The 12,289-nt window shown below is 43.2% G+C and overlaps 1 protein-coding gene across 5 annotated transcripts in view; it reads left to right on the top strand.

The window, feature by feature from the left end:
• Positions 1-12,289, top strand: part of CNIH3 (cornichon family AMPA receptor auxiliary protein 3) — a 268,679-nt gene that overhangs the window by 190,127 nt on the left and 66,263 nt on the right. For all 5 annotated transcript variants that reach the window (XM_068541764.1, XM_068541766.1, XM_068541763.1 and 2 more), the window contains one exon: positions 7,719-7,787. In XM_068541764.1, the coding sequence (XP_068397865.1) occupies positions 7,719-7,787 (69 nt within the window). The remainder of the gene's footprint in view (positions 1-7,718; positions 7,788-12,289) is intronic.

Raw genomic sequence — 12,289 nt, 5'->3', positions numbered from 1 at the left:
ATTTTTATTGAAGTATAGTTGGTTTACAATGTTGTGTTAGTTTCTGGTATACAGCAAGGTGATTTAGTTTTATAGATAAACTTTTTTAGATTCTCTTCCATTATAGATTATTACAAGATATTGAATATAGTTCCCTGTGCTAAACAGTAGGACCTTGTTGTTTATCTATTTTATATATAGTAGTGCGTATCTATTAATCCCAAGCTCCTAATTTATCCCGCCCCCCTTTCCCCTTTAGTAACCATAAATTTGTTTCTATGTCTGTGAGTCTATTTCAGTTTTGTAAAAAAGCCCGTTTGTATCATTCTTTTAGATTCCACATATAAGTGATGTCATATGATATTTGTCTTTCTCTGTCTGACTTACTTCACTTAGTATGATAATCTCTAGTTCCATCTATGTTGCTGCAAATGACATTATTTCATTCTTTTTTATGGCCGAGTAATATTCCATGGTATACATATATATACACCACATCTTCTTTATCTATTCATCTGTCAATGGACATTTAGGTTGCTTCCATGTCTTGGCTACTGTAAATAGTGGTGCCATGAACACTGGGGCCCATGCATCTTTTCAAATTGGAGTTTTCATCTTTTCCAGATATATGCGTATGAGTGGGATTGCTGGATTGTATAGTAGCTCTATTTTTATTTTTTTAAGGAACGTCCATACTGTTTTCCATAGTGGCTGCACCAGTTTACATTCCCACCAGCAGTGTAGGAGGGTCATCTTTTCTTCACACCCTCTCCAGCATTTATTATTTGTAGACTTTCTAATGATGGCCATTCTGACTGGTGTGAGGTAATACCTCATTGTAGTTTTGATTTGCATTTCTCTAGTATTAGTGATGTTGAGCATCTTTTCATGTGCCTATTTGCTGTCTGTATGTCTTCTTTGGAGGAATGTCTATTTAGGTCTCCTGCCCAGTTTTTTATTATTATTTTTTATATTGAGCTATATCAGCTCTTTGTATAATTTGGAAATTAATCCCTTGTCAGTCGCATCATTTGCAAATACTTTCTCCCATTCTGTAGGTTGTCTTTTTGTTTTGTTTATGGTTTCCTTTGCTGTGCAAAAGCTTATAAGTTTGATTTGATTAGGTCTCTCTCTCTTTTTGTTTTTTTGTTTTTTTGCTTTTATTTCTTTTGCCTTAGGAGACTGACCTAAGAAAACGTTGCTATGGTTTACATCAGAGAATGTTTTGCCTATGTTCTCTTCTAGGAATTTTATGGTGTCATGTCTTTTATTTAAGTCTTTAAGCCATTTTGAGTTTATTTTTGTGTGTGGTGTGAGACAGTGTTCTAACTTCATTGATTTACATGCAGCTGTCCAGCTTCCCCAGCACCACTTGCTGAAGAGACTGTCTTTTCTCCATTGTATATCCTTGCCTCCTTTGTCGAAGATTAATTGACTGTAGGTGTGAGGATTTATTTCTGGGCTCTCTATTCTGTTCCATTGATACATATGTCTGTTTTTGTGCCAATACCATGCTGTTTTGATGACTGTAGCTTTGTAGTATTGTCTGAAGTTGGGAGGGTTATGCCTCCTGCTTCGTTCTTTTTCCTCAGGATTGCTTTGGCAATTCTGGGTCTTTTGTGCTTCCATATAAATTTTAGGATTATTTGTTCTAGTTCTGTGAAAAATGTCATGGGTACTTTGATAGCGATCACATAAAATCTGTAGATTGCTTTGGGTAGTGTGGCCATTTTAACAATATTAATTCTTCCAAAGGCCAGTGAATTGTTGATTCATGATTCTGGGGCCGGGGGTGCTGGGGAGCAGCTGGAGGGTTTGGGTCAGGACTTTTGGGGATGAGTTAGCCCAAGATTAGTGGTGGCAGGGTCAGGGCTCAAGGTTCACAGAAACAGCTTCACATCGAGTGTGTTTCTCTGCTTGGAACTCCCTTCCTTTCTGGACTTCTCTGTGGACTCCCCGGCCCCTGGCTCTGCCTCTCTTGGAGCCTCCAGCTCTGTACACAACCGGGTCCTGGCATATGACCTTCTCTCCCTCTTGGGCATCATCTCCTGCACAGCCCAGCCCCAGGCAAGGTCATAGACAACCTGATTAGCTAGAACCTCTGTTATGCAGCTTGTGGAAGAACTGTTTCTCTCGCTTTGTTTCCACTGTTCAGCTGCTGCCTTTTCTAGCCTTTTCTGTGCTCACTCAAGCCTCCATCTCAAACGTTTAGCAAGAAAAGCAAGAGGGGAGATACCCTATGAGGGAAAATGAAACAAGCAGTGAGGGTGGCGCTGAATGTAAATTTGACCTATAAATTTGACAACTTTGATGAAATCAGCCAGTTCCTTAAGGTCACAGATGCTCCAAGCTCATGTAATAAGAAATAAATAAACAGATAGTCCTAAATCTATTAAAGAAATTGAATTTGTAGTTTAAACCATAAAACCCTAGGTTTTAGAAAAAAAACCTAGGAGAAAATCTCTGTGGCCTTATGAGTTCTTAGCTCCAAAAGAGTTCTTAGATCCAACACCAAAAGTATGATCGATATAAGAAAAACTGATAAATTGGATAAACTGATAAATGTTAAAATGAAAAACTTCTGCTCTGAGAAACATCCTGTTAAGAATGAAAAGACAAGATACAGAATAGAAGAAAATATTTGCATACGATACAAATGAGCTTATTTACAAAACAGGAATAGACTCACAGACATAGAAAACAAACTTGTGGTTACCAAAGGGGAAAGTGGGGTGGGGGGGATAAATTAGGAGTTTGGGATCAGCAGATACACACTACTATATATAAAATAGATAAGCAACAAGGGCCTACTGTATAGCATAATATCTTGTACTATATTCAATATCTTGTAACAAACCATAATGGAAAAGAATATGAAAAATAATATATCTATATACATACAGCTAAATCACTTTGCTATACGCCAGAAACTAACACAATATTGTAAATCAACTATTCTTCAATTAAAAAAATTTTAAAAATTTGCAATTTGCATAACTGACAAAGGACTTGTATCCAGAATGTATAAAGAGTTCTCAAAAATCATCAATAAGAAAACAGCTAAATTAAAAAAAATAAAATGGGCAAATGATTTGAACACACACTTCACCAAAGAAGACACACAGATGGCCATTAAGCCCATGAAAAGATGCTCAACATCATTAGTCATTGGAGAAATGCAAATTAAAATTATAGTGAGATACCTCTACACACCCATTGAAATGGCTAAAATAAAAGAAACCCAAACTGACAATACTAAGTTTTGGTGAGGATGTGGGGTGACTGGAGCTCTCATATGTTGCTGGTGGGCATACAGAATGGTACAGCCACTTTGGAAAAGAGTTTCTCCATCTCTTTTATAAACATACACTTACCACATGAACCAGCGATCCATTTCCTCTTTGCCCAAGAAAATTGAAAACTTACATTTAGATGAAAACTGTTATGCAGATGTTTCTAGCAGCTTTATTCATAACTGTAAAAAACTGGAAACAACCCACATGTTCTCTAACAGGTGAATGAATAAACTGTGGTTCCTCTCTGTAACGGCATACTACTCAGCAACAAAAAGGAACAAACTTATGATACAGGCAGCAACGGGGCTGAATCTTAAATGCATTACCTTAAGTGAACGGAGCCAGACTCAAAAGCCAGGATACTGCGTGATGGCGCTTAAATGACTCTGGAAAAGACAAAACTATAGGGATGGAGAAGAGGTTCATGGTTGCTGGGTCGCGGTAGGGGGTCAGGGTGAGGTGGTTAGGGATGGGGGAAGGGTTGGCTCCAGAGGAGCAACAGGAGAGAATTCTGGGGGGTGATAGAACCGTTCTGTGTTTTGATTGTGGAGGTGCTGGACATAGTGAGCATGCACTAAATGTTAGATATTATTATAGTCGTCTTGTTTATATAGCACTTATCACATTGTAGCAGAATGATTTGTTTACATGCTTGTCTTCCTTTCTAGACCAGGAACTTGTTGAGGACAGGAACTGTATCTTGTTGATTTTTGTACCTGCAGGGGCTAGCCCAGTCCGTGCCCGTGTGTAAAAATGCTCACTGAATGTTTGTCAAGTGAATGGAAGGATCATTTAGTGACTAGTTACCGGGGGTAGGGATGCTGAAAGCCTTTATCCTCATTGTGCACATCGCCATCAACATCATCAGAAAACAGCCACAAAGTACCCGTTATCTCGTGGAGCTCGAAGACGTAAGCTGCCCTCTGGCCTTCCTTTCTTCACACCCTCCTCCAAGTCGGGACCTGAGTTGGGCAGTGGTTGCCCTCTCTCAGATGCACTTAGCAACTCAGAATCCCCATGGCTCCTCTCCTGCTGCTTTAAGCACCGACAGCCTTTGCTACCTTCAGCCCAGACCCACGTCCCGGCACTTAGACAGGGACACGGGCCCAGGTCAGGGCTGGAGGCGGGAATTACACAAGTGTGCCTTCAGTCATGGCCACGACGTAGGGCTTGACTCCTTCCGTCCATGAGCTCCCGGCCTCTTTGGGGAGCTTATATATGCTGCACCAACAGTTATGGGGTTCTAATGCTATCCAGAGATTTACTTTCAGTTGACTGGATCAAAATATGAATTGTCTTTATAATTAGGTAAGTAATGAGCTGAAAGATTGCTTATGTCAGCCTCCTGGGAGCTAGGAGTGGCGAGCTTTGGGTTCTGCCCTTGGTCCTGCTCTGTTTGTATTTAGATCACGGTGAATGTGGAAGTTGAGCACATTATGTTCATTAGGATTTGTAGTTGGGAGATAGATCATATCTCAACAGATTGGACCCATAGGGAGGAATTAAAAGGGATAAATGTCAGTTTCTGCTCTTAGGTGCCCAAATCCAATAATGGGCACGTTGGAATGAGGTGGGCTTAGTTAAACTGAAGCACATAAAAAAGACCTGGGCTTTTAGGCAATGCAAGCTCAGTATGAAGCCAGGAATGTGAGGTGGCTACCAATAGGCTAATGCTATGAGGTTACAGTAACAGAGGCATAGTTTACAGAACAGAGGAGGGGAGTGACACTTTTACTCTCTGAGCCAGCTGACCTCACCTTGAGTATGGTGTTCAGTTCTGACAGTCATGTTTTAGTAAAGACATTCACAACCTGTAATGTCAGTGAGGGGCAATCAGAATGATGAGGTAACTTAGTGCCAGTTAATCTAAGTAAAGGTTGGAGAGATTTCGCCTGAAGAAGAAAGATTTGCTGGGTTCACCGTAGCTGGCAATACTTAAAGGGGTTTCTTGTGGGAGAGTGATTCAACGATTCTCTGTGCCTCTAAAGCAGTGCTGTACAATAGAACTTTCTGTGATAATGGGAATGTTTTATATCTGTGCTGTTTAATAGCTACTAGACAGATGTGATTTTGAGCAATTAAAGTGTGGTAACTGAATTTTACATTTAATTTTAACTAATTAAAATTAAAATTAAAATAGCCAAATGTGGCTACCGTATTGGACACTGCCACTCTAGAGGAGAAATAAAAGAACAGAATACGGGTTGGCAAATTTTTTTTTTGTAAAGGGTGAGATACTAACTATTTTGGGCTTTGCTGGCCATATGGTGTCTGTGCAGCTACTCAGCTCTGCCATCATAGTGTAAGAATATAGACCATGTATAAAAGAATCATTGTGTCTATGTTCCAATGAAACTTTATTGATGGAAACTGAAATTTGAATATGATATAGTTTTTACATGCCACAAAATAGTATTCTTCTTTTGATTTTTTTCTACTATTTTAAAGGTGTGAAAACCATTGTTAACTCACAGGTTGTACAGAAATGGGTGGCAGCCTAGATTTGGCCTGCAGGCTGTAGTTTGCTGACCCTGGCTTAGCATGTGGGTGGAAACCTTAGGGAGTTATATGTAAGTTCAGTAAAGGAAGATAATGATTAATTAGAGGTAGCCAGGGACGGAAGAAGCATCTTCAGTAAGTGGTGAGTTTCTCGTTACTAAAGGTTCCGGTATAGGCTGGATAATGAACTATCTGGCGAGGGATATATAGAAATGTGTCTATTTAATACGACTTGTACTAGAATTTCCCCCTAATTCTGTAGGAGTATTGAAATCAGAATGACATGTGATTGCTCTAAAAGCATACTTGCGTTTTCGAGGGAAGCGTGCTGTTTTCCCTCACTTGGTACTTCCTTTCACCTCCATGCTGCAGGAACAGGGACTGTTGAGGGTGGGGTGGCAGCTTCACTGCTTCAGCAATGCTGCCAGGTGTTCAGGGACCCCTGGGATGTGCCTTCCTGGGGTAGTCGGTTTTTTTTTTTTTTAATAAATTTATTTATTTATTTATTTTTGCTGTGTTGGGTCTTCGTTTCTGTGCGAGGGCTTTCTCTAGTTGCGGCAAGTGTGGGCCGCTCTTCATCGCGGTGCGCGGGCCTCTCACTATCGCGGCCTCTCTTGCTGCGGAGCACAGGCTCCAGACGCGCAGGCTCAGTAGTTGTGGCTCACGGGCCTAGTTGCTCCGCGGCATGTGGGATCCTCCCAGACCAGGGCGCGAACCTGCGTCCCCTGCATTGGCAGGCAGACTCTCAACCACTGCGCCACCAGGGAAACCCAGGGGGTAGTCGGTTTGTCCCTTTGTGTGCAGCCCAGGAGAGGACCTAAGACATCCACACCCTAAGAGAGGACACTCTACTGTCTGAATACCATCTTGTTCTGTCACTGCGTCTCCCTGGGGACACCTGGGGGACAAGGTGGCCGGGGTTAGGAAGCTTCACCTCTAGTTTGTTCTTTCTGTGCCTGGGTCACGCCTCGTTCTGTGACTAGAGAAGGTCACTTCCAACATTCTCCCCTCCAGACAAAGGGGGAAACCGTTGCTCTCTGGGGACCTCTGAGTCTCTGTCCAGAATGACCTTGAGAACCCAAGTCCAACGGACCAAGGTGTGACGCCTTGACTGTCCAGGAGCTGATCGTCCGGGCTGTGGACGGCTAGAGATTGGGTTGTTTCTATTCCTGTCAACTCTGCTGTCTTGATTTTTCTCTTCTCCCGTTTGCCTGACTTCTATCCATTTAACTTCTAATCAGCATCTCTGCCAGAATAAACAAAAATAAAAAGTAAACAGCTTTTTCCTGAAGGAGAAAATGGAAAGTGCTGGTTTGAAGTTTTAAATTTTTGTATGCCTTTATCCAAACCCCAAACTACTCTCATCGAAACAGAGTTTTCTCTACATTTTTGTGAAGCACAGGAAACTTAAAAAACTTTATCTTGGGGATTTAAAAAATTGAGATGTATTTGACATACAGCATTGAGTACATTTAAGGTGTACAACATAGAGATTTGCTACATTTATGTTGCAATATGGTTGCCACTGTACCGTCAGCTAACACCTCTATCCCATCACATAGTTATCATTTCTTCAAGTACTGGGAACAATTAAGATCTAGTCTCTTAGCAAGTTTAATGTTTATAATACGATTTTGTTGTCTATAATCACTGTACTGTGTTAGGTCTCCAGGACTTATTTATCTGCTAGTTTTAAGTATCTACCCTTAAACAGCATCCCTCCCGTTCCCTCTTTTGGGGATTTTTAAGCATACACAGACGTAGACAGGAGAGTACAATCAACCCCAGGTGCCCATTACCAGCTTTGACAGTGATTGACTCCTGGCCAGTCTTGTGTCATTGATACACTTCACCCGCCTCCTGAGTTATTTTGGACCAAATCAGAGGAAGCTTTTGATGTGGTGTATTGACACTAACATCTTGATTCTGTGTTTTCTGTTTCAGATAATTGCCTTTGATGAGTTAAGGACGGATTTTAAGAACCCCATCGACCAGTGCAACCCTGTTCATGCGGTAAGTGGTGGGTGCTGGTGGCCGGAAGGGTGGTGTCACCCCAGGCCACCCAGGGCCTGTGAAGGAGGGCAAGGTCTCGATGAGTAGGATGAGGGAAGTGCAGGCTCGGCCCTGGCTGCACCTCCATGCCTGGCTCAGGGCGGTCGTTCCTCTATTTATCATGCAAAGTCAAGTATAGCAGTCCCAATACCCGGGTGGGAAAGGTCTGTGTGCTGTGGCTGGGCAGTCCTCAAGGCCCCATGTTAGTAGGTTTTGGCTACGCATCCTTGAACAAGGAGAGAGGCTCAGTCTGGCCACCATGTTGGCAGGGGTAGGAGCCTCACCATGGTCATCCCCGCTCTGCACTTCGCCAGGTTTCTCAGAGGGAGGCTTGCAGCGGGGGTTGATGTATGCAGCTCCTCGCCCCATATCCGTCACCCAGGAAGCATTCATCTCGGGAGGTTCTGCAGGCCCGAGGTCAGCTTGCCTCCCCCTGGGGAACCTGATGCCGTCTGGTTGTCTGGTCCGGCTTCCGCATGTCAGAGACCTCCTGCCCCAGCACCTGCTGCCCCCAGACCTCTGCTGCTCCATCCGGCTTGTCAGGCCGTGCCTGCTGCCCTCCCACGTGCCCTGGAGTGGATGTAGAAAGAGGCCTCGATGCGGGGAGAGGAGGAGGACCTCATCATGTCTATTGAGTGGGGGTGGGTGTCGGCTGTCCGCCCCTCTGCTCAGCGCAGCCCACCTCCCAGAGCCAGGCACCAGCCCGCCTGTGGACGGAGCCTTTTCCGGACACTTTCCAGACCAGGACCACTGGGCCCAAGGGATGGAGCTCACAGTTCATGCGAGTCTGTCTCTCAGCCTAAGCTCGCTGGGCCTGCACGGAGTTGAACTTCCTTCCAGGCCCTGGTTTCCAGTGCTAAGGCACGCTTGTGTTTGAATAGTTCTGTTGATAGTTTGATAGTTTCAGTCAAAAGTTTTAGAGAGAACACCAGGATTTTCTAGTGTGAATATATATATATATATATATATATATATGAAAAATATATATTAGTATGAATATTAACCTGGAAGGCTTATGACATCATTCTTTAGTGACAGGGACAAAGAGGTCTGTTCTCCTTAGCTGCAGGCCCCCTGAAGAAGGCCAAGTCTGCCTGTGTTCTTACCACCTACTCTACGTTGTCCCTTTAAGAGCCTGATTTTATAATCCCTTTGGCATCAAATGCTTTGATTCTATGAAAGAGAGCCTAACCCTTTCCAAGTCAACTGTGTGAAGCGGAATTTTGTGACAAGTTGGAAGAATCCCTAAGATCCACCTGAAAACTTACTATATCTTATGAAACTTGTCATTATTAAAATCCATTTTGTTTCCATCTGCCAGCCTCACCACCACCAGTGATAACTTGACTCCTCCAGGCCTGAAAGCGTTGCCCCTTTGGTCTCATCTCTTTCTGGATGCTTTTGTGTTTGGCCCCAGCATCACACACTTAGGTCGTCAACATCGACCAGGTGCACAGAGCTGCCCTAGTCCGAGAGGGTGCTTCTGTTTGGAATGCCAGGGAGTCAAGAGCCTGCTTTCCTTCCCCCTGGTGGCTTGGGCGCTCCAATTAGAAAGCGGCTCACTTAGAACACCCAGAGTTTCTTGTGTGATCTCAGGGTAAACACTAGTGAAGAAATAGTGTCCTGCCCCTCAATTCCATCATGCGAATTCAACACTGGGGTGCAGGAGGTTGGCAAAACCATGAGACAGGTTTGTGGAGCCCGTTTCCATCTCACCTTGGCAGGTTCCTTAGTTCAGGCAGAACAAAGAAAATTAGGACCAGTGTATGTCCCACTGGGAGCTTCTGTGCAAGGTCAGTGCAAGGACAGAACCTGCACACAGTAGGCACTCAAATAGCTATTTGTTGATGAAAGAATGAATGACTGAAAGGTGAGGTTGCATAGCAGAGAAGCTGGATCTCAACTCTTTATTCCTATTATTAAAGCCACACTTCTTCACAGATGTAGGAAACAAACTTATGGTTACCAGGGGAAAGTGGGGGATGATTTGGGAGGTTGGGATTGACATATACACACCAAGATATATAAAATAGATAACTAATAAGGACCTACTGTATAGTATAGGGAACTCTACTCAGTACTCTGTAATGACCTATATGGGAAAAGGATCTTACAAAGAGTGGATATCTGTGTATGTATAACTGATTCACTTTACTGTATACCGGAAACTAACACAACTTTGTAAATCAACTCTACGCCAATAAAAATAAAAATAAATAAAGCCACATTTTTAATCAGTTAATGAATTAATTAAGGAGTCTGGCCCCGAAGGCCAGGCATCTCATGGATAGACTCAAGCCCTTGAGTAAAGGACTCTTGTCTGAGATTAAAAACAAAAATCCATAAAAACCCTAAATGGAAGTGTATTAGACACATTTCCCCCAGTTTTTATGATGTTACTCCCTGGCAGGAACTTAAACGCTTTGGAAGCCTCATTTAACTCATCTTTAAGCTCCTTGGGCCCCTGTAGATCCTCTGAAGCAGCATCTCAGGCTCAGGTGGCTTGACAAAGCGGCTTCACTGCTCGGTAACTCCAGCCCTGGATGGACTTGTGTTACAAACAATTGCTGATTGGTGTGATGTATTTCTAAATGAATGTGCATGAGACCCACTGGTTCTTTGGATTTAAGCTCCAAATATTGTTGGACCCTCTGGGTGGACCCATCTTCCATGTGGTAGGAAGAGGAGGAATGCTTTGTTTTTACTCCTAGTTTCTCATGTTAACCCTTTCCCCTTCCTTTTGCCAGCTGGGCATTTAATATCACTGTAAAGTAATGAGAAATATCCTTTAGAGGATCTGACTTGCTGGGGAAGGAGCTAGCGTGTGTCCTGAACCTCCCTCTTACATGCCTGTTGTCTCACACCTTTTCCCACTATTCTCCATTTAGGCAGCCTCGATGCCCAGCTGTGTTTGTGCTTGTGTGTGCACGCGTGCACACACACGTGTGTGGAGGAGGATGTGGTCTGTCTTCCTAGCCATGTGGATGCTAATTTGTCCTGATGTGGGCTCTTTCCTCTGGGCTTAAAGGGTGCACAGGAATCACTATATTTATGATTTAATTAGGGAAATTGAAGTATCCCAGCCACCTGTCTTCTCCTGATCCACGAGGAATCTCATTATCATCACATCTACCGCAACCAAATTGCCTCAGTAATGAAGCACTGGGAGATGCCACAGCTGTGTTCAGAGTGGCTGCAGAAATCGCAGAAGTCACTGCGGGAAAGGGGAGGCAGCACTTAGCGTGTTAGGCGAACATCGTCACCTGTCCAGCCCCAGAGCATCTTCCTTTGGCAGCGAGCCAGACTCCGGAGATGGACTTGGGCATCTTGAAAAGTCTTAGCCCCGGGGCACTGCTGGTGTCTAATTGAGTGGGAAGATTGCTTCCTCTAAATACGGTCACTTTAGAAATATAGAACCGATGGGCAGAGAACTTCCCCCTCTCACACACTAATCAGGCACACATGCTCTTCGTGGCTTCAATGGGAAGCCCTCCCGGGGACCCGACCGCAGGCTTTGGATTCATGAGCATGTGGTGCCCGTTCTGCAGTTTGACTGTCTTATAGGGACACAGAGGCTGTAGGAAAAACTACAGAAACCTGTGCTGGGCTGTGAGGGAAGCTGAGCCCATGCTGTTTGCTGGGAAAGTTCAGTTCAGAGCAAATAACTATGACAAGGTAGATGGAGAAAAGCTCAAAGCTCTTTTTTCAATTTTATTGAGATATAACTGGACATATAGCAGTGTATTTAGTTTAAGGTGTATAGCATGATGACTTGACTTACATATATTGCAAAATAATTGGTTAACATCCATCATTTCATACAGATACAAAAGAAAAAAGAAAAAACGTGATGAAAATTTTGGGATTTATTCACTTAGCAGCTTTCAAATGTGCCACACAACAGTGTTAGCTATAGTCATCACGTTGTACGTTACATCCCCAGGAATTACATCTTATGACTGGAAGATTGTACCTTTTGATCGCCTTTATCCAATTCCCTCTCCAGCTCTGATAACCACAAATATGAGTTGGTTTTGTTGTTCATGTTTTGTTGTGTTTTGTTTTTAGATTCCACGTGTAAGTGAGATCATACAGTATTTGTCTTTCTCTGTCTGACTCATTTCACTTAACACAGTGCCCTCGAGGTCCATCCATGTTGTTGCAAAAGGCAAGATTTACTTCTTTCTTATGGCTGAATAATATTCCATTATATATGTGTATACCACAACTGCTTTATCCATTCATTTGTCAATGGACACTTAGGTTGTTTCCATGCCTTGGCTATTGTAAAAAATGCTGTTATGAACATGGGGGTGTAGACATCTCTTCAACATAGTGATTTTGTTTCCTTTGGATATATCCGGAAGTGGAATGATGGATCATGTGGTACTTCTATTTTTAACTTTTTGAGGAACCTCCACACTGTTTTCCACAGTGGCCGTATCAATTCCCATCCCCACCAA

Source organism: Eschrichtius robustus, chromosome 3 (genome assembly GCF_028021215.1).
Source record: "Eschrichtius robustus isolate mEscRob2 chromosome 3, mEscRob2.pri, whole genome shotgun sequence".
NCBI classification, from domain to species: domain Eukaryota; kingdom Metazoa; phylum Chordata; class Mammalia; order Artiodactyla; family Eschrichtiidae; genus Eschrichtius; species Eschrichtius robustus.
This window is presented reverse-complemented; position numbering and strand designations above follow the sequence as displayed.